This window comes from Peromyscus leucopus, chromosome 14 (assembly GCF_004664715.2).
Source record: "Peromyscus leucopus breed LL Stock chromosome 14, UCI_PerLeu_2.1, whole genome shotgun sequence".
Taxonomy (NCBI): Eukaryota; Metazoa; Chordata; class Mammalia; order Rodentia; family Cricetidae; genus Peromyscus; species Peromyscus leucopus.
Window position 1 is genome coordinate 77,654,028 of NC_051075.1, and position 25,240 is coordinate 77,679,267.

General features: G+C 53.0%; 2 protein-coding genes across 5 annotated transcripts in view; one reads left to right on the forward strand and one right to left on the reverse strand.

The window, feature by feature from the left end:
* Positions 1-8,678, forward strand: part of Dync1h1 (dynein cytoplasmic 1 heavy chain 1) — a 66,950-nt gene extending 58,272 nt beyond the window's left edge. Inside the window, exons 62-78 of the mRNA XM_028883808.2 lie at positions 20-114; positions 262-436; positions 641-716; positions 2,387-2,547; positions 2,718-2,829; positions 2,910-2,970; positions 3,061-3,184; positions 3,414-3,527; positions 3,989-4,159; positions 4,293-4,510; positions 4,604-4,707; positions 6,524-6,735; positions 6,952-7,105; positions 7,478-7,620; positions 7,744-7,912; positions 8,042-8,169; positions 8,309-8,678. Of these exons, the coding sequence (XP_028739641.1) occupies positions 20-114; positions 262-436; positions 641-716; positions 2,387-2,547; positions 2,718-2,829; positions 2,910-2,970; positions 3,061-3,184; positions 3,414-3,527; positions 3,989-4,159; positions 4,293-4,510; positions 4,604-4,707; positions 6,524-6,735; positions 6,952-7,105; positions 7,478-7,620; positions 7,744-7,912; positions 8,042-8,169; positions 8,309-8,437 (2,346 nt within the window). The 3' untranslated portion in view covers positions 8,438-8,678. The remainder of the gene's footprint in view (positions 1-19; positions 115-261; positions 437-640; positions 717-2,386; positions 2,548-2,717; positions 2,830-2,909; positions 2,971-3,060; positions 3,185-3,413; positions 3,528-3,988; positions 4,160-4,292; positions 4,511-4,603; positions 4,708-6,523; positions 6,736-6,951; positions 7,106-7,477; positions 7,621-7,743; positions 7,913-8,041; positions 8,170-8,308) is intronic.
* Positions 8,679-9,463: 785 nt separating this feature from the next.
* LOC114703086 lies at positions 9,464-23,991 on the reverse strand. 4 transcript variants are annotated; one of them, XM_028883812.2, is made up of 6 exons: positions 23,906-23,991; positions 13,906-13,963; positions 12,944-13,074; positions 12,399-12,449; positions 10,221-10,744; positions 9,464-9,601 (listed from the first exon to the last, which is right to left on the reverse strand). In XM_028883812.2, the coding sequence occupies exons 3-6, from the start codon at positions 13,040-13,042 to the stop codon at positions 9,598-9,600; spliced, it is 678 nt and encodes a 225-aa protein (XP_028739645.1). In that variant the 5' UTR covers positions 13,043-13,074; positions 13,906-13,963; positions 23,906-23,991; the 3' UTR covers positions 9,464-9,597. The 4 variants fall into 4 exon arrangements, with proteins under 4 accessions (XP_028739645.1, XP_037066743.1, XP_037066744.1 ...); XM_037210848.1 differs by lacking the exon at positions 23,906-23,991 and adding an exon at positions 22,918-23,076; XM_037210849.1 differs by lacking the exon at positions 23,906-23,991 and adding an exon at positions 19,913-19,931.
* Positions 23,992-25,240: the final 1,249 nt, after the last annotated feature.

Genomic DNA, 25,240 nt, shown 5'->3' on the forward strand with positions numbered 1-25,240 from the left:
GTCCCCCCTTGGTCCCCAGGTGGCATTTAACCGAGTGGCTCGAGGCATGCTGCATCAGGACCACATCACCTTCGCCATGCTGCTGGCGAGGATCAAGCTGAAAGGCACCATGGGGTGAGTCTGGCTAGCTCAGACGTGGCTCTGCAGATGGTCTTGGCATCTGTGTTAGGACGCATTCTCCTTTCCTTGTCTGTGAATCACTTTGTCTCTGTCTCAGTTGCTGGGGCAAGAGACCCTGCCTGACCTGTCCACCCTTCGCAGGGAGCCCACCTATGATGCAGAGTTCCAGCACTTCCTCAGAGGGAAGGAGATTGTACTGAGTGCTGGCTCCACCCCCAAAATCCAGGGTCTGACCGTGGAGCAGGCGGAAGCAGTTGTGAGGTTGAGCTGTCTGCCTGCCTTTAAAGACCTGATTGCCAAGGTTCAGGCAGATGAGGTAATAGTCTTTCACGTGTTCCCAATGAGAAATGTTGTCTGTGAGCAGCTTCCTCGGGTAGGAAAGCCCGCAGTCCTGACTGGGTGCGCCTGTGCCAGACCCTTACAGTCTGCTCGTGCAGTGGAGCAAGACCTGGGCTGCACGCCAGCACCACGCACACCAGATACTCTTGTTCTGTGCTGACCCTCCCTCTTGTCTCTACAGCAGTTCGGCATTTGGCTGGACAGTAGTTCACCAGAGCAGACTGTGCCGTACCTCTGGAGCGAGGAAACACCTACAAGTGAGTCAGCTCCAGGCCCCTGCCATTCTCTCTCGGAGCCTGGATATCAATTCAGATGTTTCCCAAAAGAAGTCGTCAGTGACACACACCCCACCCCCACCCCAGGGAAGTATTTCAGCATCAGGACATGTTAGAAGCCGCTACTCAGGAGACTGAGGTGGGAAGATTGACAGTTCCAGGCCAGCCTAGGCTATATAGTGAGATCTTGTCTCTAAGCAGCAAAATCACTATTTTAGGAAATCGCTTAGGGAGTTGGCTAAGAAATGGAGGGTCAGACTTGTAATTCCTCCCTTTAGTCATCATCAGTGACCATAGGCAGATGGAGGCGGCTAGAGACATAACTCAGTGATGGAGTACTTACCTAGCAGGCCTGAGGCCCACCTTACTGAGGTGTGGGGGATACCTAACAAACATGAAGGGGGAAATTGTCTTCAATTGTGCCACAAGGCTGAGTGCATCATACCTGACCTGGGGCTCACCAGGCCGCAAGAGGAAGGGCCAGGCAGGAGCATGTGGCCTCTGGGACCAGACCACAGAGCAGAGGGTGCTACTGCACTCGGCCAGCCAGTGTTTTGTCTTCCGGGGCTGCTGCCAGCAGGCAGTGTGGTGTGGTTTCAGAAGCAATAGAGAGGGCCAGCAAATGGGTCAGTGGGTAAAGACCTGAGTTCCATCCCTGTGACCCCCACGTGCACGGAGAGTCCTGACCTCCACACTCCATATGCAACACACACATGGATGTACATGCACATACACAATAAAACATTTCAAATGTATGTTTAAAAAAATTCCCCCAGGACAGCCAGGGGCCACATAGAAAGAAACAAAGTTTTATTTATTTTTGTCAGGCATTATACTGCATGCCTTTAATACCGGCACTGAGGAGGCAGAGGCATGTAGATCTCAGAGTTCACGGCTAGCCTAATCTACTATGAGTTCAAGGCTACCCAGGACCATATAGTGAGATCCTGTCTCAAAAAGATATATATATATAATGCAGTAGATGAGGGGCTGTGGAGATAGATGGCTTGGTGGGTACAAGACAGGCAACCTGAATTTCCATCCCCCAAACCTACAGACAGTAGTGCAAGCATCCGTGACCCCAGCACACCCGTGAGGAGATGGGAGGCAGAGAGGGATCAACAGAGGTTCACAGGCCCGCTAGCCTTGGTCCCATGGTGGGAAAGAGACAGATGTCCTGTCTCAGGGTGAAGAGGATTAATACGTGAAGCTGTCCTCTGCCCTCCACACACATGCCGTGACATGTGAGTGCACACGCTCCCACACACAGGCCACCACACATAGTCAACCAAGAGCCAGGTGTGGCAGCTACACCTGTAATCCCAGCACCATGGAGAAAAGGCAGGAGGATCAGGAGTTCAAGGTTAGCTGGGAATAGTCTCTGAAAGCAGTAATATCAACCCATGGCTCCTGATCAGTACCCCACGCCTGGTGTTCCAGTCTCCTCGCTAGGCAGCTGAAGTGGCTGTAGACGATAGGGCAGATGCTCCTTGGGGCCAAGGGAGCCATTAGGGTGTGTGCTTTGTGGACGAGTTGGAGCGGAGTCTCGGGGCTGAGGGTTTGGCCAAGCCGGTTCCCTGGATGGGGGGAAGTCAGCAGAGAGCGAGACTCCAGGCCTGTGCCTCCACCCACCTTGTCACGCCTCCTTGCAGCTCCCATCGGGCAGGCCATCCACCGCCTACTCCTGATTCAGGCTTTCCGGCCCGACCGCCTGCTGGCCATGGCCCACATGTTTGTTTCCACAAACCTCGGGGAGTCCTTCATGTCCATCATGGAGCAGCCACTGGACCTCACCCACATTGTGGGCACAGAGGTAATGTCCCAGTGCCCCATCCTGGCTCCCTCGACACCGTCTGCCTTTGCACAGCAGCTGGCCGCAGCCAGGCACACTGCTTCTTGGCTGCAATCTTCCGAAGCCAGCCCCGCCCTCAGGCTTTCTCTGGACAGGTCCTGTCTCACAGCTGATCATCTTTTCACTTACAGGTGAAGCCAAACACACCTGTCCTGATGTGCTCTGTGCCTGGGTATGATGCCAGTGGGCATGTCGAGGACCTGGCAGCTGAGCAGAACACACAGATCACTTCTATTGCCATTGGTAAGGACACTGGATGGTTTGTGGACATGTGCAGCCTTGAAGCATAAGGCTGCCGTTCACACTAACTTTCCTTGTCTCAGGCTCAGCTGAAGGCTTTAACCAAGCAGATAAGGCAATCAACACTGCTGTGAAGTCAGGCAGGTGGGTGCAGTTGGTTTGGCCCTAAAAACCCGTGTGTCCCCAGGATCCCTGTGAAAGCCATCAAGTCACTGTGACTGTGTGTGTGTGCAGGTGGGTGATGCTGAAGAATGTGCATCTGGCCCCAGGGTGGCTAATGCAGCTGGAGAAGAAGCTGCACTCCCTGCAGCCCCACGCCTGCTTCCGACTTTTCCTCACCATGGAGATCAACCCCAAGGTGAGCAAAGGTGTGGGAGCTCTGGGTGCTGGTGCCTCTGGTGTGAATGGTGTGCGCAGTCAAGGAGCTGCCTGCATGGAAGCCAGAGGGTCAGCTGGGTGTGGGGGCACATGTCTGCAACCCCAGAACTTGGGGTGCTGGGCAGGAGGACTGCCGAGAACTTGAGGTCAGCCACACCTTGTGGCCCCAAAATAAAAGCAGACATCACAGAGGCCACCTTGTCCCTTAGGTGCCAGTGAACCTGCTCCGTGCAGGCCGAATCTTTGTGTTTGAGCCACCACCTGGGGTGAAGGCCAACATGCTGAGGACATTCAGTAGCATCCCCGTCTCTCGGATATGCAAGGTAAAGAGCGCACCCCCTGGACACCCCTGTACATACACCCAAGACCAGCTGCACCTGTGCACAGGGGAAGGCAAGTGAGTAGGTCTTGGGTGAGCAGATGCACCCCCGGAGCTGTGACCCGGAGTCCACTCCGGAGGGCAGAGGGCACAGCCCCTGAAGCCACTCACTGCCCTGTTCCACATGAGGACAGCTACTTCAGCAAGGGTCCCTGTCAGTTCCGTTTGGCTCGTGCCAGAATCCACTGTTGGAGTCCACTTGTAGAAAGCCTGTTTCTAGACACCTGTCTGAGTTCAAGTGCCGTGTGTCTGTCCTGGTCTTCAGAGACTGGGTACTCTCTGCCGTCCCCTGTGCCGTGTGACTGGTGCTGCAGTCCAGGGACCGAAGTGTGAGGGGGTCTAGTTCCTTAGACACACACATGATGCTCTCTGACGATTCTGTCCTGGGTCACTTTCCTCATCTAGTCTCCGAATGAGCGTGCCCGCTTGTATTTCCTGCTGGCCTGGTTCCATGCCATCATCCAAGAGCGCCTGCGCTATGCTCCTCTGGGGTGGTCAAAGAAATACGAGTTTGGAGAGTCGGACCTTCGATCAGCTTGTGACACGGTGGACACGTGGCTGGATGACACAGCCAAGGCAAGTGGGCCACACCAGAGCTTGACCGTGCAGCACCCCTAGAAGGGAGGAGGTCCCGAGTGAGCAGATGCACCCCAGGGGCACAGAGCACCCCTCCAGTGGACACGCATAACCCAGCCTCTCCTCACCCCAGGGCCGCCAGAACATCTCACCTGATAAGATCCCATGGTCTGCCCTGAAGACCTTGATGGCCCAGTCCATCTATGGTGGCCGCGTGGACAATGAGTTTGACCAGCGTCTGCTCAATACCTTCCTGGAGCGGCTGTTCACAACCCGGAGTTTCGACAGTGAATTCAAGCTGGCCTGCAAGGTTGATGGGCACAAGGACATCCAGATGCCTGACGGTATCAGGTGCGGCTGCCTGTGGGGACAGACGTCAGGGTGGGGGGTGTCGGGAGCCAATCTGCCCAACTCTGATTCCCACTGTCCTGCTCGCTCTCTCAGGCGCGAGGAGTTTGTGCAGTGGGTGGAGCTGCTGCCTGACGCCCAGACGCCCTCGTGGCTGGGCCTGCCCAACAATGCCGAGAGGGTCCTGCTTACCACTCAAGGTGGGTGGTGAGTCTCTCCTGGAGCCCTGCCCACCGAGCCTGCTGGGGAGGGCTTGTTGACCTGTGGGAAGGTGCAGGGGGGCTTTAGTTCAGGGTTGGAGCACTGATGGGACTTGGTGGTAGGTGCACAGACCTCTGCCCTGTCCTGGAGGCCTAGGCAGAACAATCAAGAGTTCAGCATCCGGTCTGCACAGCATGCCCAGGCTTAGGCATGAGACCGTGGCTCAGACAACAAAACATACCTGTGTTAAGTCAGTGTTGTTTTGTTTTACTTTTCACAGCTTTGGGGCTAGAATCTAGAGCCTAACACAAGTTAGGCAGGGTTCTGAGAGTGAGCCCCTTCAATGATGTTCTAAAACAACCCTTTAGAGCCAGGCTTCGTGGCTCTCATCTGTATCCTAGCAACCACATGGTGAGGGCAACAAGGTCAAGAGTTCTAGGCTAACCTAAGACCCTCTTTAAATTAAAAACATCAGGAGAGATGGCTCAGTGGTTAAAAGTGATTGCTGCACATGCCAGATAACCTTAGCTCTGTCCTCAGACCTCCATACACTGTGGCCAGGACTCGGTACTCAGACAAGCCAAAGAACTCCTAGTTTCTCTTTTTTTTTTTTAATTGTTTTGAGACAGTCCTATTGTAGTTCAGGCTGGCCTGGAACTCACTGCTCTTCCTGATTCAGCCTCCCATGTGCTGGGACTAGAGGCATGGGCCTCCATGCCCAGCTGTTACTCTGTCTTTACAAGACTTTGGCCTGGCAGTGGTGGTACACACCTTTAATCCCAGCACTCAGGAGGCAGAGGCAGGTGGATCTCTTTGAGTTCGAGGCCAGCCTGGTCTACAGAGCAAGTTCCAGGACAGACGAGGATACACAGAGAAACCCTGTCTCAAAAACCACAAAAAACTTTTCCCCTGAACTCCTGAGAAGTACCTTGAGCCAGAGGAGAGCCATGAAAATAGAGTCCAAGTGCCAGCTAGTCAGCCGTTCTAAAGCTGCTCCCCGGGTGAGTAGCCACAGCCTGATTTCTGTGAGAGACTGAGAAGGGGTGGGGCTGGCACAAGCCTCAGAAGCAGGTGTGGCAGGATGGGTGGTTCCCAGCTCCCCGCCCTTCTGCAGAGGACAGTCTCTGGGAGCCTGCTGTTTCTGGGGTCTCACATGTCGGAGGTGCTTAGGGAGGAGGCCACCTTGGTGAGCTGGGGACGGTTACCCATGGAGAGTAGGTAGTGAGCATTTGAAAATGAGTATTTGAGACCTGGAAGCTAAGCAGGTTAGGTCCAGCCTCTCCAGTATAGAGGCCATCCTTCATTTTAGGACTGTCAGAAAGTCACTGGGCCAAGTGACACCAGGACTCAGTCCTGGTCCCGTCAGCACCGGCAAGAACCTGGTGCCTCGTGGCCACTGCCTGGCTTCTCAGCCTTCCCAGCCCAGAAAGCAGGGAAGCTCAGCAGTCTAGCCTTCAGTCTCCATGGGGGAGGGACAGGCCAGGCACCAGTGTGTCTTCAGGCACAGCTGGATCTGGGCGTGGTTGGTGGGGGCAGAGTTCAGAGGAATCCCAACTGCCATCTCAAGCGTCCCCACAGCAGATTAAGTCCATGCTTCTGAGGCCACAGCCATATGGACATGCTGGAGCGACAGTGTGGGGCACGTCCATGATTGACGTGGGCCATTTCCTTCTGTTGACACCTCTTCACCCGGCCCTGGTCTGCACTTTCGATCATGTGTAGCACAGTACAGTCCAGGAGGCTGCTGTGGTGACCTAATGGCCTTGAGGTTGACGTTGTCTGCCCCCCCCCACCCCACCTCCCGTGACTGCCCAGGTGTGGACATGATCAGTAAGATGCTGAAGATGCAGATGCTGGAGGACGAGGATGACCTGGCCTACGCGGAGACGGAGAAGAAGACAAGGACGGACTCCACATCCGATGGGCGTCCAGCCTGGATGAGGACGCTGCACACCACAGCATCTAACTGGCTGCACCTCATCCCACAGACGCTGAGCCCACTTAAGCGCACGGTGGAGAACATCAAGGTAGCCGGCTGGAGCCTCAGAGTTGTCTTAAGAGTCAGGGTGCTAATCCCCAACCTTGGGTTTTTAATTCAGCTGTCTTAGAACTGTCCATGCTCTGAAAGTTAGGGCAGAAGTCATTCTGTATCAGGAACGGGGGGCGTGGCTGGGGCCCCCTAAGGCTGACTTGCTCCTGTACCCAGGTTTCCCCGTCTTCAGCCTCTTTCTCTTGGGTTTTAGGACCCTCTGTTTAGGTTCTTTGAGAGAGAGGTGAAGATGGGAGCCAAGTTACTCCAAGACGTGCGCCAGGACCTGGCTGATGTGGTCCAAGTGTGCGAGGGGAAAAAGAAGCAGACCAACTACCTGCGCACACTCATCAACGAGCTGGTGAAAGGTGCTGAGGGCAGGGGTTGCCATTCGGCCCGTCCACACCCCGTGGATAGAAGCCCCAAGCCCCCCATGCATCTTTTCAGACTTCACCAGGGTGGCCCGGGTGGGGAGCGTCTTGGAAATGCCACTGGTTTTCCCTGGACTCTGCTAAAGTTTTTGTGCGGCGTCTGTGACTTTGAAGGGACCCAAAACAAGCAGGAGCGGGGCAGGAGGTCCCCGTCCAAGGACAGTTGTGCACCCCACACTACACTGACCCTTCTGGGCCTCCTGGGTGTGGACAGGGTACCGGGTGCAGGCAGGAAGGCGGGCCACGGTCAGCAGGTGCCGGGGAGGTGGCAGAGCTGCCACCAACCCGGGTCTCCGCTCCTTGCCGCAGGGATCTTGCCTCGGAGCTGGTCCCATTACACGGTGCCGGCAGGCATGACGGTGATCCAGTGGGTGTCGGACTTCAGTGAGAGGGTCAAACAGCTGCAGAGCATCTCACAGGCCGCCGCGTCCGGGGGGGCCAAGGAGCTAAAGGTGGGTGAGCAGGACCCTGAGAAGTCGGGAGCACCTGTGGTCCCGGACTTGGGTGGGAAAGTGTCCTCTAGGATGGTCTGTGCCTGAACTGCTCTCCTTCCCCGGGGACTGCTCTTTCTACAGAACATCCACGTGTGCCTGGGGGGCCTGTTTGTGCCCGAGGCCTACATCACTGCCACCAGACAATATGTAGCACAAGCCAACAGCTGGTCCCTGGAGGAGCTGTGCCTGGAAGTCAATGTCACCGCCTCACAGAGTGCCTCCCTTGATGCCTGCAGCTTTGGGGTCACGGGTGAGCCCTTCAGTGTGGCCCTTCTCCAGCTGATGGGGTGAAGGGGCCAGGCAGCACAGCCCTGCTGAGCCTGTGGGTGCCCTGGAAGCAGGGCGCCACTTGAGCCCAGGTCTCCATGTCTCCTCACAGGTCTGAAACTTCAGGGGGCCACATGCAGCAACAACAAGCTCTCGCTCTCCAACGCCATCTCCACCGTCCTCCCGCTGACGCAGCTCCGCTGGGTGAAGCAGACCAATACCGAGAAGAAGGCTAATGTGGTGAGTACCAGCTTCCCTTGCTCCGTGGCCGGGCCACGCCTGGGACTACCCGCCTGGCAACAACTTCACCCCAGCCCTGGACCCCTGCGGGAGCCCCCTGTCTGCAGAGTGAATCACAGCCCCTCTGTCTGCCCCACAGGTGACCTTGCCCGTCTACCTGAACTTCACTCGGGCAGACCTTATCTTCACCGTGGACTTTGAAATTGCTACAAAGGAAGACCCTCGAAGCTTCTACGAGCGTGGAGTTGCAGTTCTGTGCACAGAGTAAAGCTAGACTTTTCTCGGATCCTCTTTCTGGAATAGTAAAACCCTGTATTTAACATTCATTCATCCTTAAATGTTGGGGAAGTTTGATGGACTGTGAAAAGAAAGTGGTTGGTCTGCGCTGGAGAAAGTGAGGGGCTGTGGTGGGAGCGGAGAGCTGTGGTGGGGACGGAAAGATGAAAGCGTGTTGTTTCTAGACGGCTATGGAACGGCTTGTTTTGTTATAAAACACTAAGCATGACAGGCTGCCGCCTCTTGTGGTTGCTCAGGCTGGTGTGGGAACCTTGCGTCTCCCCCGGGGCAGCTCTCGCCAGCTGCACGCCCGCTCACCTCTGTCACCATGGTCACGGAAACAGAAGCAGCCAGTGAGGCCAGGAAAGCTGCCCTCCGTCCCCGAGGCCTGGCAGCAGCTGTGTTCTTGACTGAAACACTCAGGCTTGCCTGGCAGGCACCTCCATCCCCAGGGACCCTCTGTGTCTCACACAGCCCCGCCATCAGTCCCGTTCTCCCACACTTGGTTTCCATACCACTCCGGCATGGTGAGACAGACGGTGGCCTTGGCCTCCCAGTAAGGGTGACAGTTACTCTGCTCCCAGCGTCTGTGTCTCCACAGTACCTGGGAGGGTGGCACTTGGTGGCAGAGGCTGCTGTCCCGGCTGTAAGGCCTCGTGATCACAGAAGGAAGTGACCAGCCGACATTGTCCCCCAGGAACACCTAGGGACTGTCCTGCAGAGCCCACAGCAGCCCTGTGGGCTCTCCTTGTTGCCCGAGTCTCTGGGGACTGCTGGGGACACTAGGCTTGCTCCAGCCCCATAAGCGGACTTCTTGGGAGCACCTCCTCCCCAGGGAGCACCCTCCCCCTTCCTACAGTCAGAAGAGTCAGCCATGCCAGACAGCCACCCCCAGCCCTACTCCCTGGCGGAGCTAGCTGGGGCACTGGTGAGCAAGACCCTACCCCCTAACTAATGCTGGGGTGGTCCCAACAGCACCCCAGGGTGGATGGACCTTGCCCTGCCAAGAAAAGGCACCTCCTTGTGGTGCCTTTTTTATTTGCACTTGGGAACCCTGTGGTCTTTGTCCTGCCACCATGGGGATGACACTGGATTGGAGAGGAGATGGGGCCTGAACCTCCAGCGGCTGCACCAGGCTCGCGCTCAGCTTCACTACCTACCGAAAAGAGAAAAGGACAGTGAGCAAGCTGGCCAAAGTGGAACGGGGGGCACAGCACCCACAGTGAGCCCAGTGTCCTAGCAGGCTGACCCGAGCTAAGAAACCCTGCTCCCAGGTGGCACGGAGGGCTTGATGAGCATGTGCACACAGACTCCTGAACACACTAGGAACGGGGAGGGGTCTGCCTGCCCCCTGCCTCAGCCTGCAGTCCAGCATTCAGGAGGCTAAGGCAGGAAGGTCGCCGGGGGTCTGGAACAAGATCCTGGGGTCTAGGATGCCCAGTGAAGGCCATGGAACCATCCCTCAACTGCAGCCTGTGTGTGTGTGTGTGTGTGTGTGTGTGTGTGTGTACACGTGCACAAGCACATGTGTTCCTGGGTGGTTCTCAGAGAACCATTAGCAGGAGATGGTTTTCTCCTTCTACCCTCTGGGTCCTGGGGACTGAACTCACCCTGACCCCTGAGCCATCTCCCAGGCCTGCACACCCAGTTCTAAGCCAGACGGTAGCGCCCTGCTTACTGCTCATCACTAGTGGTTTGGAGTGGTTCTGGCTCTGTGCTGGCCCCGCGCCCCTGTCCTGCGCTAACCCAGGCCCTGGGCTGAACCAGCCACTTACTTCTTCTTTCTCTTAGTTCTCTCAGGCTCCGAAAGTAAAAGCTCCAGCTTCCTCTTGGACAGCAACAGCCTGGGCCCCTTGTCTCTCTCCCCGCCAAGTCGGGGAGGTGGCCGCGTTGCTCTGGCTCTGCTGGGCAGGTGTCTGCTCATCTCGGGGGTCTCCACAGGATTGAGGGGGCTGGCAGCCCTTGCCATCCTCCAGTCCTCTGGTGATGGAGACAGCCTGGCCGGCCACCCACTGACTTCCTGGGGGCTGAGTGCCTTTAGTTCCCCCTCAGGCTGCATGTCGACATCATTGACTTCCAGGGCTATGGGGGTCCAGCCAGAAGTTTTCATGGTGAGATCTGGAGCCTTTGGTGGGAGCGAGTCTTCCACACTGGCCTCCTCCCCAATCTTGAACCTCAGTGTGTAGGAAGGTGCATTGCGGTTCCTGTCACCCAGGAGGCGGTAGGCACGCTGGCGGGAGTTTCGGTAGGTGGAATGACCCGGGGTATCTTCTGAGTCACCATCATAAGGATCTAAAAACTGATGACAAGTTTTTTGAGGGCATGGCTGTGTGTGAGGGCCTGAGACTCAGTTCCCATCACCACAGAATTGAACAGGTTCTGAGCCAGTGGATAGTCCTAGCAGCAGGATAGTGTAACACAGAGGCAAAGAAGATGTCCCCATCACTATGATGGCAGATGGCAAGTGGGTGTGACTTGCTGTGCATCTAAACCTTCCCTTTTGTACAGACAGGGTCTCGTAGCCAAAATCGGCCTGCAACTAACCATGTAGCCAGATGACCCTGAACTTCTGATTCTCTTGCCTTCAGCTCTTCATCAAGGGATCGTTCTGGAGATCAAACCCAGAGCCTCAAAAATGCTTGGCAAGCACTCAGCAAGTTACATCCCCAGATGGTGGTGGTAGGGGTTGTATTATTATTGTTGTTGTTAAGATGATCTCACTATGTAACGTTGGCCGGCCTGGAGCTATGTATATAGACCAAGCTGTCCTCAAGCGCACAGAGATCCTCCTGACTCTGCCTCCTAAGTACTGGGATCAAAGGCATATGCCACCACACCTGGTTTGTTTTGCTTGTTTAAGACCTGGTCTTAGGGCTGGAGAGCAGGGTCAGCTGTTCAGTTTCTAACACCCACATGGCTGCTCACAACCATCCAGAACTCCAGCCCCTCCCCTGGCCACCTCGACACTGCATACATGTAAGCAGAACACTCGTACATACAGAAATAGATCATTTCAAACATTAAAAGACAGGGTCTTACTGGACTTGGTGGTGCCTATCTTCAATCCCAGCACTCAGGAGGCAGAGGCAGGTGGATCTCTTGAGTTCAAGGCCAGCCTGGTCTACAGAGTGAGTTATAGGACAGCCTGAGTTACAGGACAGCCAGAGATACACAGAATAACCCTGTCCCAAAAAACCAAAAACATTAATAAAACAAACGACAGGGTCTCATGTAGCACCAGCTAACCTTCAGGGCTACCCTGAGAAACCCTGTCCCCAAAAAAACAAAGACGTAAATGAATAAATAAAAGGGTTTCATGTAGCCCTGGCTAGCTTTCAACTTCTCATCCTCCTGCCTCAGCTTCCCAGGTGCTGAGACGTAAGTGTGTGTGCCACCCTGCCCAGTGGAAAACTTTTTGTGGTTTTTCAAGACAGGGTTTCTCTGTGTATCCCTGGCTGTCCTGGAACTCACTCTGTAGACCAGGCTGGCCTCAGATTCACAGGGATCCTCCTGCCTCTGCCTCCCGAGTGCTGGGATTAAAGGGGTGCGCCACCAGCAACAGTGCTTAATCCTCTTAGGGTGCTTGGCAGGGCTGTGGGGAGCCCCTGACTTCTGCTGGTGGGATCAGAACTTCCAGTCTGTCCTTTCTTGCTTTCTGTGAGCATGTTGTGTCAGTATCTGTCCCTGTCTTGAGGTGGCACTGCCGGTCACCCCAGCACCCCAGAGGTAGGAGGCAGGCGGCCTGTCCTGAGTTGAGACTGGCCTGGGCTATGTGGTGAGACATCCTCCTTTAGTTCCCTCCCCAGACTGCCTAGGTGCAGGGCTGTGTGCACAGGTGGAAACATTCCCTGCTTGGACTCTGACCCTCACAGCCCTCTCTCCGGGCTGGCCTTGGCTTTGGAGGGCTCCCCGGGTCTCTGGACCCTCGGGCCTCGGCCCGGTCTGAAGCATACCTCTCTCCAGATGCCTTCAGCAAAGTCCATGAGGTTCCTTCTGGAGTTGACCTGTGAGGAAAGGCTTGATGCCCATTCTGTCATGGCAGCTTAACACATGGGGCCCTTGGAGTGCTCGCTGCCCACACCACAGGACATGCTGACACTCGCCCTGGTGAGGAGGGAACCCTGACCAGAAGTCCTCCCAGCGCTTAGTGGAGGCCGGGGAGCCCTGGTTGGGCACAGTGGGCCATACAGCACCCTGACACTGGCGCTGGGCCCAAAGCCGGAAGGAGGTGGAGGGCACTGAACTTTCCTTCTGGTCTCCACACATGCAGAAGCAGTGAGGCTGAGAAAGCTCCAGGAGGGACCCAGGCCTGGCCTCTGGTAGTCCAGCTCTTTCCCACCAGCCCCAGGCCGCTGAGGGAGGCAGCTTTCGTTTTCTTGATCAAAGAACACTAGGGTTTGAGTACTTTTCCCTTTGGGGGGGCGGAAGGGAGCCAAGACTTGCAGGGATGGCACCAACCCCCACCACCACCCCCCCGCCCTTGCTGAACGGAGGGCACCTGAAGGCGATGGCGAGCATGTCTCTGCCACTTCCGGAAGCCAGCTGCACTGAACGCCGCCCTGATACAGGTAGGTCGGCTGGGCCTCAGGCTGGCCATCCCTCAAGGCCGGGCTCGCGGACTTCACTTAACTGAAAATACCAAGGTAGAGAACAAAGCCCAGTCAGAGGGTCTGGAACAGGGAAGGCGGGCCACAGAGGAGAGGAAGGGAGCCCTGTTTCTAAAACAACCAGTCCTACCCTGGAGCCCAGGCCCGCCTTCTTGATTCTCTGGGAATATGAAGTAACCAAAGCAAGAGAAACGCGAGTTCAACACCAGCCTGGGCTACATAGAAGTTCAAGGCCAGCTTGGGACACGTAGCAAGACCCTCCATCAAAAAACAAAGTGAGGGCTGTGGGTATAGCTCAGTCCATCCAGTGCTTACTTAGCACACATTAGACCCTGGACTCAGTCCCCAGCACCTATAAATCAGAGTGGTGACACAAGCTTGAAAACCCAGCATTCAGATCAGAAGTTCAAGGTCATCCTTGACTATATAGCAAGGGGCCAGCCTGGGTTACATGAGCCCTTCCTTTAAAAACAACAAAAACCTGTGGTTGGGGGTACATGGTGGGTGAAAACAGGGTTGGGGGTGGTGAGGAGAAAGCACCGGGAGAGGACAAGAGACCACACATTCCACAGAGAAAGAGCCATCCTGGATACATGAGACCCTCTCTAAAGTTTCAAAATAAAATGTAAAAATGCTAAAAAACGGGGCTGGAGAATTGCGTCAGTGGTTAAGAGCACTTGCTCTTTCAGAGGACCCAGGTTCAGCTCCCAGCACCCAACTAATGGCTCACAACCCCGTATGTAACTCCAGCGCCGGAGGATCTGGCGCCCCCTTCTGGTGCACAGACATCCAGGCAACCCACCCAGACACAAATAAGTATGTTTTAAATACCAAGAAAACTAGCACTACAGACCTCCGTGAAGTTGCATGTCACTCGACTTCTCCAGAATCTTCGAAGCATCTGCTAGGCCCTGTTGGAAAGCGCCTCCGTTACAAATGCACACGCATCACGTTGGGTGCTTTTCAGCAATCAACCCCGGCTCTGAAGCCTGGAAAGCAAGCAGAACCTGGCCCTGCCACACCCCCGTGATCACACAGAGCTCATGGGCATCTTAAAAGTTGGGAAAGTCCCAGCAGAGGAAAGCTGGAGCCTAGCAATGCTGGTGCTCAATGGGGGTTAAGATCATCCTGGACTACACAGGGAGATGAGGCCAGCCTGGGCTATGTGAGACCCTCCCTGTCTCCGAAAAACAAAAAGGGGAGAAAAGGAAGGAAGGGGCTGGAGAGATGGCTCAGGTGAAGCCCATTTACTGTTCTTGCCGAGGACCTGAGTTCAGTTCCCACTACCCACATACAGTGGCTCAAAATCACCCATAACTCCAGCTCCAGGGTACCAGACACCTCTGTCTTCCTTGGGCATCTGCACACATGTATACATAAACGCACACTTTAAAATAATAAAGATAAATACTTTAAAAAAGGGGGGGGAGGGGGTAGGAGGGATGGCCCAGAGGTTAAGAGCACTGGCTGCTCTTCCAGAGAACCTGGGTTCAATTCCCAGCGAGCACATGGTGATTCACAACCATCTGTGACTTCAGTCTCAGGGCATCGGACTCCTCCTCCTGACCTCCATAGGCAAAATATCCACACACATGAAAAAAAAAATGTGTGTATGTGGTCTTTTGAGACAGTTTTTTTTTGGTTTTGGTTTTGGTTTTTCGAGACAGGGTTTCTCAGTGTAGCTTTGCACCTTTCCTGGATCTCACTCTGTAGACCAGGCTGGCCTCGAATTCACAGAGATCTGCCTGCCTCTGCCTCCCGAGTGCCGGGATTAAAAGCGTGCGCCACCACCGCCTGGTGAGACAGTTTCTTTGTGTAGCCCTGGCTGTATATTTTTAAAGGGAAGGGAGGAAATTATTTATGATGTACTACATTACCCAGATTTCCCCTCTTTCCATCTAATAACCTTCTCTTGCCCCAGGACTCCAAGTGACTCTTTTTTGTTTGTTTGTTTGTTTGTTTGTTTGTTTGTTTTGGTTTTTCTGAGACAGGGTTTCTCTGTGTACTTTTGGTGCCTGTCTTGGATCTCACTCTGTAGACCAGGCTGGCCTGGAACTCACAGAGACCTACCTGGCTCTGCCTCTCAAGTACTGGGATTAAAGGTGTACGCCACCACCACCCAGCCCCAAGTGGCATTTTGAAGTCCTGTTGCTTTCAGCATTTCAAGGCTGGAACAGCTTCACAGGAAGCCACTTTTGGTGACCTTACTGGTTTAGGGGCACACTGAGGAGTATGCCCTCCAGAGCCCTTGTGGAATTTCCTTGTGAATAAGCTGGAGTCACGTGTTAGAAAAGGAGGGCTCAGGTCAAGTGTCATTGTGTCACTTCATCAACATGACTTGGGTCCTACAATCTACAGTGACCGGCCTTTGGCTGTGGCAGTGTCTTCCAAGGCCTCCATTGTGAGGTCCACCCCATGCTGTCCTCTATAGAAGTCAGTGTCACAGCCACACTTGAAGGGTGGGGAACATCCACCAAAAGCAAGGGTCTGCATAGCCATGTGCTGTGAGCCTTCCCAGTGTGTCCAGTGGTCCAAATAGGCTGAATTGGGTAACAGTTCAAACACTGGGCCTAGCATAAGCAGAGGCACCTGCTCAGCCCATTCCCTGGCTCCTCTGATTATCTGGGCCCCTCTGATTGGCACCAACTAAAGTAGTATTATTGTTGTTTGGGGTTTTTTTGTTTTTGTTTTTTGCTTGTTTTGGTTTGTTTGTTTGGTTGGTTGGTTTTTGTTTTGTTTTGTTTTGTTTTTTGAGACAGGATTTCTCTATGTAACAGCACTGACTGTCCTGGAACTCATTCTAAACCAGGCTGGCCTTGAACACAGAGATCCACCTGCCTCTGCCTCCCGAGTGCCGGGAGTGAGGGAGTGAAGGCGTGCGCCACCATACCTGGCTCTTTACTATTTTATGTGTAAGGATGTTTGGCCTGCATGTATGTCTATGAATCACATACATATGCCTGATGCCTTTATTTGTGGTTCTTTGAACTCCACACATGCACCATGGTACACATACACAACAAATAAATGTAAAAGAAAAAACGCATGCACCAAGTGCCCTTGGCTACACAGTCTACAAATGAGAAAACGGCTCAGCAGTTAAGTGCACTGGCTGCACCACAGGGGGACCCAGCTTTGAGTCCCAGCGTTCACAGGGTGGCTCACAACTTCAGTTCTAAGGGATTGAATGCAACCAAGTTACAATAATATGCTTTGAGATCAGTTAAAACTATGCACTCCCAGGGGCTGGGGTGGTGGCTCGGTGGTTAAGAGCACTAGCTGCTTCCCCAGAGGATCAGGGTTTGATTTCTTGTGTGTATACAGTGGCTTACAACCTGCAATTCCAATGTCAGAGGGAATCTGACGCCCTCTTCTGGCTTCAGAGGGCACTGCATGCACACACATGGTACACAGATATTCGGGCAAAGACTCATACATATAATATAAAAATAAACACTTTTTTTTTTTTTTTTTTTTTTTTTGGTTTTTCGAGACAGGGTTTCTCTGTGTAGTTTTGCACCTTTCCTGGAACTCACTCTGTAGACCAGGTTGGCCTCAAACTCACAGAGATGCCTTTAATCCCAGAACTCCGGAGACAGAGGCCAGCCTGGTCTACAAAGCAAGTTCCAGGACAGCCAGGGATATGCAGAAAAACCCTGTCTTGAAAAAAAAAAATCTCAAAAAAATTAAAAATAATAAAAACACTGTGTACTCAGCCTGTTTAGTTTAACCCACCTTGAAAGCAATGTAACTAACCGTGCTATACTTGAATACCCCATGCAATCAGCTTTACACTAAGCTAAACTAAATACATAGCTTTAATCTTAAATTATGTACTCTTTCATGCCCAGGCCCAGAATTGTGTGTGTGTGTGTGTGTGTGTGTGTGTGTGTGTGTGTGTGTGTGTGTGTTGCAACCAACAGGTGGAAAGCAGCCTCAAAAAACAAATACCCACAGGGCATGGTAGCATACAACTTCAATCCCAGCACTTGGAGAGGCAGGTGGGATGAAGTAAGTATTTTACCAATTCCTCAGCTGATCCTGTTTCCTCAGACTGGAAGCTTCTCAGTCCTCATTCAGAATGAACCTCAGCTGAACTGTTGCTCAAAAGCCTAAAAGCTTAACCAGGCTCTAGTTCTTCATCCTCACCCTTAAATACCTTTCTGCTTCCTGCCCATCACTTCCTGGGATTAAAGGCTCTTTGTTACCGCGCCTGGCTGTTTCCAGTGTGGCTTTGAACTCACAGAGATCGAGAGGGATCTCTGCCTCTGGAATGCTAGGATTAAAGGCGTATGTGCCACCATTTTCTGGCCCTATGTCTAGTGGCTGTTCTGTTCTCTGACCCCAGATAAGTTTATTAGGGTGCACAATATTTTGGGGAGCATAATATCACCACAGTGGATCTCTGAGTTTGAGTCCAGCCTGGGCTATAGAGCTAGTTCCGGGACAGTCAGAGCCACACAGTGAGACCCCGCCCCCACCCTACCCCCAAAAAAGAATAAATCTAAAAAACAAACATCCTGCCGGGCAGTAGTGGTACACATCTTTGAGGCCAGCCTTGTTTACAGAGTGAGTTCTAGGACAACCAGGGCTACAGCCAGAGAAACCCTGTCTGGAACCAAAAACAAACCAAAAAAAAAACAAAAACAAAAACAAACCAAATATCCCATTAATGTTGGGTGCAGCACATGGCTATAGACAATATCATCTGACTGTGGTTTTGAATGCTGTTCTGGGTCAAGAAAGTCATGTCTTCCCTTGTAAGTGCTGGGTAATAAGACAGAAGAAGAGTCCTCATTCCTTTCACATACCATGTTTTCTGTTCCGTTCAGTCAGTACAGAGCAAAGCCCTTGCCAGGGTCAGACAGACCACAGATACAGGACAGATGGAAGGCTTTTTTCTTTACTGTGACACCAGTGTAACAAGTCCCCTCCAGTCGCAGGGCACAAGCTGCTTCTCACACCTACCAGCCCCAGAAGGTGGAAACAGACCACAGCCACAGTGGGTTCCCTGCGCTCCCTCTCAGCCCCCTTAGCCTATAAACTGGGGAATGACTGAAGCCAACCAAGTCCATTATTGCCAAAGCCACTGCGTCATCCAACACCCCTGCAATTTTTCTTTTACAAAATTGTGTGTTGATGCATGTTAGCCATGGGGCACATGTTGGGGTCAGAGGGCAACTTTTATGAGTTGGTTCTCTTTCTTCCATGGCACTGAGGATTGACCTCGGGTTTGCACAGGGTAAAAGCACAAACCATCTTACCAGCAATCCTGCGATGTTGTCTGTAAGGCATCTCCTAAACCCATCCCAGTGAAGTTTCCTGGCTAAAGTTTCTGGAATTTTCTTTCCTAATTAAGGTTAAAATGAACAGTAAAGGGGGGCAGAGCTGGGGGTTCCAAAAGGACGGCTGCCCTTAGCCCTGCCCCATTCCTCCATCCCAGGTCCCTTTGTCCCTGGATACAGCTGCTTCTGGCCTCTGCCCAGCTCTAGGGAGGCCCAGTAGCCCCAGGACTGACAAGGGACCCTGAGTCTCAGAGGCCTTCCCTAGGGACATTCTGAGGTGTGGGTGGTGGAACAGGTTGAACCCCATCTCTACAATCCTTACAACTGGGAGAATATGAAACCATTCACTTTGGTTTATTTTTGAAAACTACCTCAAGAAACTTCTAGAAATCAATGCATCTACCTGAAGTTACCAAGTCTCTACCTCCACACAAATTCTATTTTTAGTTTTTTGTTTTGAATTTCTCTGTGTAGCCCTGGCTGTCCTGGATCTCTCTGTAGACCAGGCTGGCCTCGAACTCACAGAGATCCGCCTGCGCCTGCCTCCCGAGTGCAGGGGTTAAAGGCGTCACCAACACTGCCCGGCCAAGTTCTATTTATTAACCTCCAAACCTGGGTACTATACTAAACATGTCTCTACCTAGGCCCTGACAGGTCGGTCAGACGGCCGGCCCAGGACTGCCGTACAACCCTGATCTCATCTCCAAACTGCGTGGCCAGGCCCACTGCCTGCCTTTCCACTGGTGTCTCCAGTGGGGTCCAAACCAGATCTTCCTGCTGTACAAATCTTACTCGTGAGGACATCTCTGCGCTCTTCTTGCTCAGACAAAAACAGGCCACCTGACCCCTCTTACTTCAAACCCACGCCCAGCTGATCAGCAAACGCTGGCACCCACTTCCAGATAGCCATCATTGGCTCTTCTCTCCACCCCTGCCCCGGCCTGAGTCTAGCCTTTCACCTGCCTCCCAGGGAGCTTCCCCTGCAGACTCAGACCGTCCCCCACCCGCCCTCCAGGCTACCCTGTCCTCGGGGGACCCTTCCCAAGCCCCAGCCCATCTGTGCACCCTCCACACCCAGCACCCTCACATACTCTGGTTTTGACCTCTGCCCGGCTGTTCCCCTTACCCACAGCTGCCTTGGGCTTTTTACTTTATTTTTTTTTTCAATTTTAAAATGTTTATTGGGCTGGAGATATGGGTCAGAGGTTAAGAGCATTGACTGCTCTTCCAGAGGACGCGGGGTTCAATTCCCAGCGACCGCATGACAGCTCACAGCCATCTGTGTGGGATCTGATGCCCTCTTCTGGTATGTGGGCAGAACACTGTAATACATAAAAATAAATCTTAAAAAAAAAAAAAAAAAAAAAAAAAAAAAAAAAAAAAACATCGGTGGTGGCACACGCCTTTAATCCCAGCACTCGGGAGGCAGAGCCAGGCGGATTCTTTGTGAGATCGAGGCCAGCCTGGTCTATAGAGTGAGTTCCAGGAAAGGTGCAAAGCTATACAGAGAAGCTCTGTCTCGAAAAACAAACCAACAAAGCCTAGTGACCTGAAGGAACCTGGGGAGGAACTCACCTCATCTGGCATTCCAGGGACAGCTCATCACTGATGGCAGCTGGGGGCAGAGATCACGGAGCAATGCGGAAAGCTGTTTAGTGACTTGCTCAGCTTGCTTTCTTACGAAATCCAGGCCCACCTGCCCATGGTGGTTGGGGCTTCTAACATCCACTAATCAAGAAAATGCCCCACAGCCATGCTCACAGGCAAATCTGATGGAGGCAACAGCTGCAGGCCGCAGGAAGATATCCTAAGAACTCAGCTAATTATGGCAAAGTCACTACCTGGAGGGATCAGGGAATTCCTCCAGAGGAAGCCAAATCCCAAGGAGTTTTTGGCGTTACTTGGCTTGTTATATATCAGCTGTCTTCTGTTATGAAAATCATGTGTGCCTTCATAGTTTTCCCAGTTGACTTTCCCCTAACAGTCCAGCCTAACAGTGTGGACTGATCACTCTCTGGACACACACATTCCAGGTATTTGGAAAACAGCCCCGGGAAAGGCTTTCTCTGGAATCTCCCTTAGCCACTTTCAAGGACTACAGGAAACATCGCCCAGGTGAGGGCCCAACTTCCTCCGAGGATAACAATAACAGCCCACATGCAAATCTCCTGACTTAAATTCCACAAGGAGACAACGCCCAGGTGAGCCCCAACTTTCAAGGACTAACAGTGATAGCAGCCCACATGTAAGTCTCCTGACTTAAGGTAAATTCCACAAGGAGACACCGCCTAGGAGAGGTGGACGTTAAGTAATAGCTTTACACAGTCTAGCTCGGACCCTCCTTTTATGTACCGGGACTTCCAGGGCACAGGGGAGAAGATCAAAGAGAATGGAAGAACTAGATGGGTAAGAACTTAAGAGGAACAAACTGAGATGGGGAAGAACTAGATTGAAGGGCGAGAAGAGAGGACTAGAGGAACAAGATGGAAGATGAGGAAGAGCCAGATGAGAGAGAAGGAGACGGGAGAGGAGCTGTTATGGGAAAGAACTAGATAGATGAGAACCTAGAAGGGACAGAACGAGATGAAGGAATTAAGATAGAACCTAGAGGGGACAACAGATAAATGTCCAGAGAAATCAGTCAAGAAAGGAGCTAAACATGAGAGCAGAATAGAAGCTGTGTAGAGAGAGAACTATCACAGAATAATAAAGTGTATGGAGTAAGGAGTTTCGTGTACATAGATTCATTTCTTTTCATCAAAGATTAATTGTCAGCTGGTTGTAGATTCTTCCTGGATGCTGGGAGGGGACTATCGAGAGTCTGGACCCCCATAGTCTCCGATAGGCAAACGCCCTCTTTCCAGGTGACAAAAACCAACCAACACAAATCCTACCCCAAGAACCCAATTTTTAAAATGTCCCAAAGCAGGCAGGAAAGGTGGATCAGACGTTAACAATGCTTGCTGTACAGTCAGAGGACCTTCAGATCCCAGCACCCACACAGCAATCCAGGTGTTCACGACTATAACCCCAGCTCTGAGCAGGCGGAGACGGGAGGATTACTGAGGTGGATGAGAGAACACAAACCCTGAAGCTTTGGGAGAGACCCTGCCTCAAAGGGATAAATGGAGTGATGGAGCAGGAGATCCAGGACCCTCTTCCGGTCTCCAAGGACACAAGAGCAAACACACACAACTACATACACACACTTGTGCAAACACTCACACCCGCATACAAATACATCAACTTTTTTTTTTAATGTGCAGAAATGGGGCTGGAGAGTTGGCTCAGTGGTTAACAGGGCTCTTGCAGAGGGACTTCCAGGACAGCCAGGGATACACAGAGAAACCCTGTCTCAAAACACAAACAACAAAAGGAAAAAGAAAAAAGAAAATAAAAGAATATGGAAGTGTTTAAGAAAAACAAAAACCACTAGCCAGGTGTGGTAGCACTGACTGTATTTCTGGCACTTGAAGCTGAGGCAGGAGTTTGAGGCCAGCCAAAAATCCTAAAAGCCAACCCCGCTGTGGGCTCAGCCTAAGGTTGTCACATGGGAACCTGGCATTGCAGCTCGGTGTTAGTACTTGCCTGTATGCCTGGGACCCCGGACTCAGTCCCTAGTACTGCAAGAGTTCTCAGTAAGGATTCTCAACCATCCACCACCAGTCCGGTTCAAAACTGAACGTCTTGTCCTGCACTAGCGTGTGTTCTGGGGTTCCCTAATCACCTTTCCTGCGGTGTGTAAGAGGATTAACTTGAGGAGCCTGCAAATCTGAGCTGGGTTCTCCCACTCTGTTGACCTAGTCTACCCTGTCTCAGGATGCTCCCCCGTGTGAACCTCAGACCAGACATGACTCCTCAGACCAGGATCCAAGGAGAGCAGGAAGCCCACATTTTACACACACACACACACACACACACACACACACACACACACACACAAGAACAGCTCCTGCTGTAAATGCCTTCTGGGACAGCAGAATCATCTACAAGTTTCAGGAGACAGCAAATTACCCTAAACACAGGTAATACCTGCCCTGTGCCTCACCTGTAAGGACCTCCAGAGAGGCTGACAGACTCCTTATTTGGTGCACAAATCACAGATGGCTGTTTTGTCCCCGCCCGCGGCCCCCCCCTCATTAATTTTTCTAAGATTGACACCCCTTTCTCTACTAGGTTCTGTTCTGATCAGATACCTTTATGTTTGTTTTTCGTTTTGCCATGTTGGCGCTTACACCCAGAGTTTTGAGTTGCTAGGCAACTGATTACCACTGGGCTGCAGTCCTAGCCTGAGCAGACACTTGGCATGTATGTGTGATCACACGCATGACCATGCCGCAGTGGTCCTGTGGGGATCAGACGACAACCCCCAAGCGTCAGCTCTCGCCTTTCATGCGGGCTCTGGGGATGAGTTTGGTCTGTCGGCCTTGGCAGCAAGCGTCTACCCACCTGAGCCATCTTGGCAGCCCCTGACCATTCTAACATTAACGAACTAAAAAGGAATATTTGCTGTTTTCTGGTCTGCAATCTCCTGTCCCTGAGGTCCCCTGATAAGATGTCAAAACCAGGCTCGGGTGTACCTCAGCAGTGGACTGGCCGCTAGCACAGGCGCGGCCCTGGGTTCACTTTGAAGCACAGGGTTGGCAGGGGTACAGGTGAGATGCAGTCCAAGGCAATGCCGTCCACTCTCGAGAGCCTTCTCCCCACGGGGGAGGTCACTGTGCCAGGTGGGAGTCGCCCTCTCCAAGGAGCCCGGCTTTTAGCAGAACCCACTGGACCACAAAGTTCTAACCAGAAGGAAGGTCTCAGGCAAAGGCCTGTCCACAGTGAAGCTGCAACCGGGGTCTTAGTTCTCATTCCAAGTCAGTTGTCTAGAGGAAATTCCTCAGGTAAAATAATATTTTATTTCAGATGTCCCCACCCTGCTATGGCTTTGAGTGCAGCTGTTAATCCAGCACATTAATTCCAGGGTGCCCCAGAATTCTCCTGTGGGTTCAAAGCGGGGAACAGGGATGCTCAGCTCTGGACAGAGGGTCCCTGTGCTCTGACAGTGGAGGAGGTCAATCCTGGGCATCTCTGGGTCCTTCCCAAACCCCACTTTGTGCCCAGGGCAAATCAAGGGACACCCGCCCCCCCCCTTCTATCCACTCACAGCAAGGTCTCCTGGGAAAGGCAAGAGGGCAGGGTCACCTACCCTGAGGGGTCACATCTTCATCCTCAAAGGACAGTGACCCCCCCAGGTGGAATCTAACAGAACCTCCTCTTACCATCCTTCTACACACACCCATACCACTCTGTCCTTTACAAGTGCCCACTGGAGACCGTGGCTTCAGTGGACGGCCACATCTATCCAGAGATCCAGGCTGGACCACACTTACTCTTCCCAGGAAAGTCAGCCCAGATTTAGCCTGCTCTGGAAGAGACAGGTCCTGACAGGGGACACCAAGTTAGGCCCCTGTGAAGCTGGCTGGCAGCCAGTGTGGCCCTGGGGCTGATATCATGTATAAAGCAGTTCACTAGCTTCAAGCTTCAGGTTTGAAGGGCACAGGACTGTCATTCTAGACTTACCTCCTGGATAGGATGTTCATTTTGGTCCCCAAGTGGTCACCCATGAGTCAAGGAGAGAGGCAGGTGCCCTGTGCTTCAGGCCTGTGTGAGGTCACAGGTATCTCCATGGCAACCCAATGTGCATGGTCCTGGGTTCACCCAGGACCATAGGCCCTAAATCCCAGCTCCCACCACCGCAGTGTCCAGAGTCCTGCTGTCTGCCTGCCCCATGCTCCATGAGCCATCCCACCCATCCGGGGACAGGCCTGACGCTCACAGCCACAGGGCTCCTCAGAGCTGTCCCTTCCTTGGGTTTGAGGCGCTCTACCAGGCTGCACTTAGACCAGAGAGGCCTTTGTAAAAGCCAAGACTTGGGGGAACTGGCCTGTGCTCCAGAACATCTTCCACACAGCTGGCTCTCCCCTCCGGCTGAGGATTTTGTCCCACACTGCCACCCTAGCACCTCTCGTAGCCAATTCACCAGCCCCCCCCCCCCCAGCCATCCACAGCTCTTCGAAGTGTGGACACTGAGGTGTGAGGCTGTCTCTCTGCAGCTGCGGAAGCTGTATACAGGTTACTACCCGACTCCTACACTGTCACCTCCCAGCAGGCCGGGGGACTCTGAATCCCAATTGTGGAGCCACCCTGACCTCCCAGGGCAGATGGATGAGAAAGGACATCCTTGATCACCCGTGCATTTGAAGGCGCTTCCCAGTACTCTGGCTATGTACGTGTGAGGATGGAGAGACATTAAGGAAAAGGTGGGACAAGATGAGAGAACTCAGTAGCTGAAGGAAAGGAGGGGGCTTGGCTAGTGTCTTGTCTCCCCCGCCCTTGGGCGCCTCTGAAATCCACAATGGAAAGCCACACAGGTGAAATCAGACACGAGTGGAGCCCAGGGAGGACCTAAGCGGGGAGGGACCTATAGAATTAAGGGGGCCATGCATGCTGGCTCACACTTGTAATCCCAGTGCCCAAGAGGTAGAGGCAGGACGATCAGGAGCTAAAGGTCATCCTTGACAGTGAGTTCAAGGCCAGCCTGAGCTACATGAGACCCTGTCTCAACAACAAACACCTAAGGAAATAAGGGTGGACTATTGCTGGGCTGTGGTGGCACATGTCTTTAATTCCAGCACTCAGGAGGCAGAGACAGGTGGATCTCTGCGAGTCGAAGGCCAGCCTGGACTACAGAGCGAGTTCTAGGACAGCAGGGCTACCCAGAGAAACCCTGTCTTGAAAAACAACAACAACAGAAAAGAGTGGACTGTTAAGGAACATAGGTCCCTTGTGGAACTGGATCTCTAAGCAAGAAACGGGGACCGCCGGGCATTGGTGGCGCACGCCTTTAATCCCAGC

What these genes read in the sequence shown, in the direction of transcription:
- LOC114703086 (XM_028883812.2), bottom strand. Translation starts at nt 13,042, where the DNA reads ATGGCCAGCCTGAGGCCCAGCCGACCTACCTGTATCAGGGCGGCGTTC. An exon ending in ATGCTCGCCATCGCCTTCAG is followed by an intron (nt 12,450 to 12,943) that starts GTGCCCTCCGTT and finishes CTTTCCTCACAG; the next exon opens with GTCAACTCCAGAAGGAACCT. An exon ending in CTGAAGGCATCTGGAGAGAG is followed by an intron (nt 10,745 to 12,398) that starts GTATGCTTCAGA and finishes ACTTGTCATCAG; the next exon opens with TTTTTAGATCCTTATGATGG.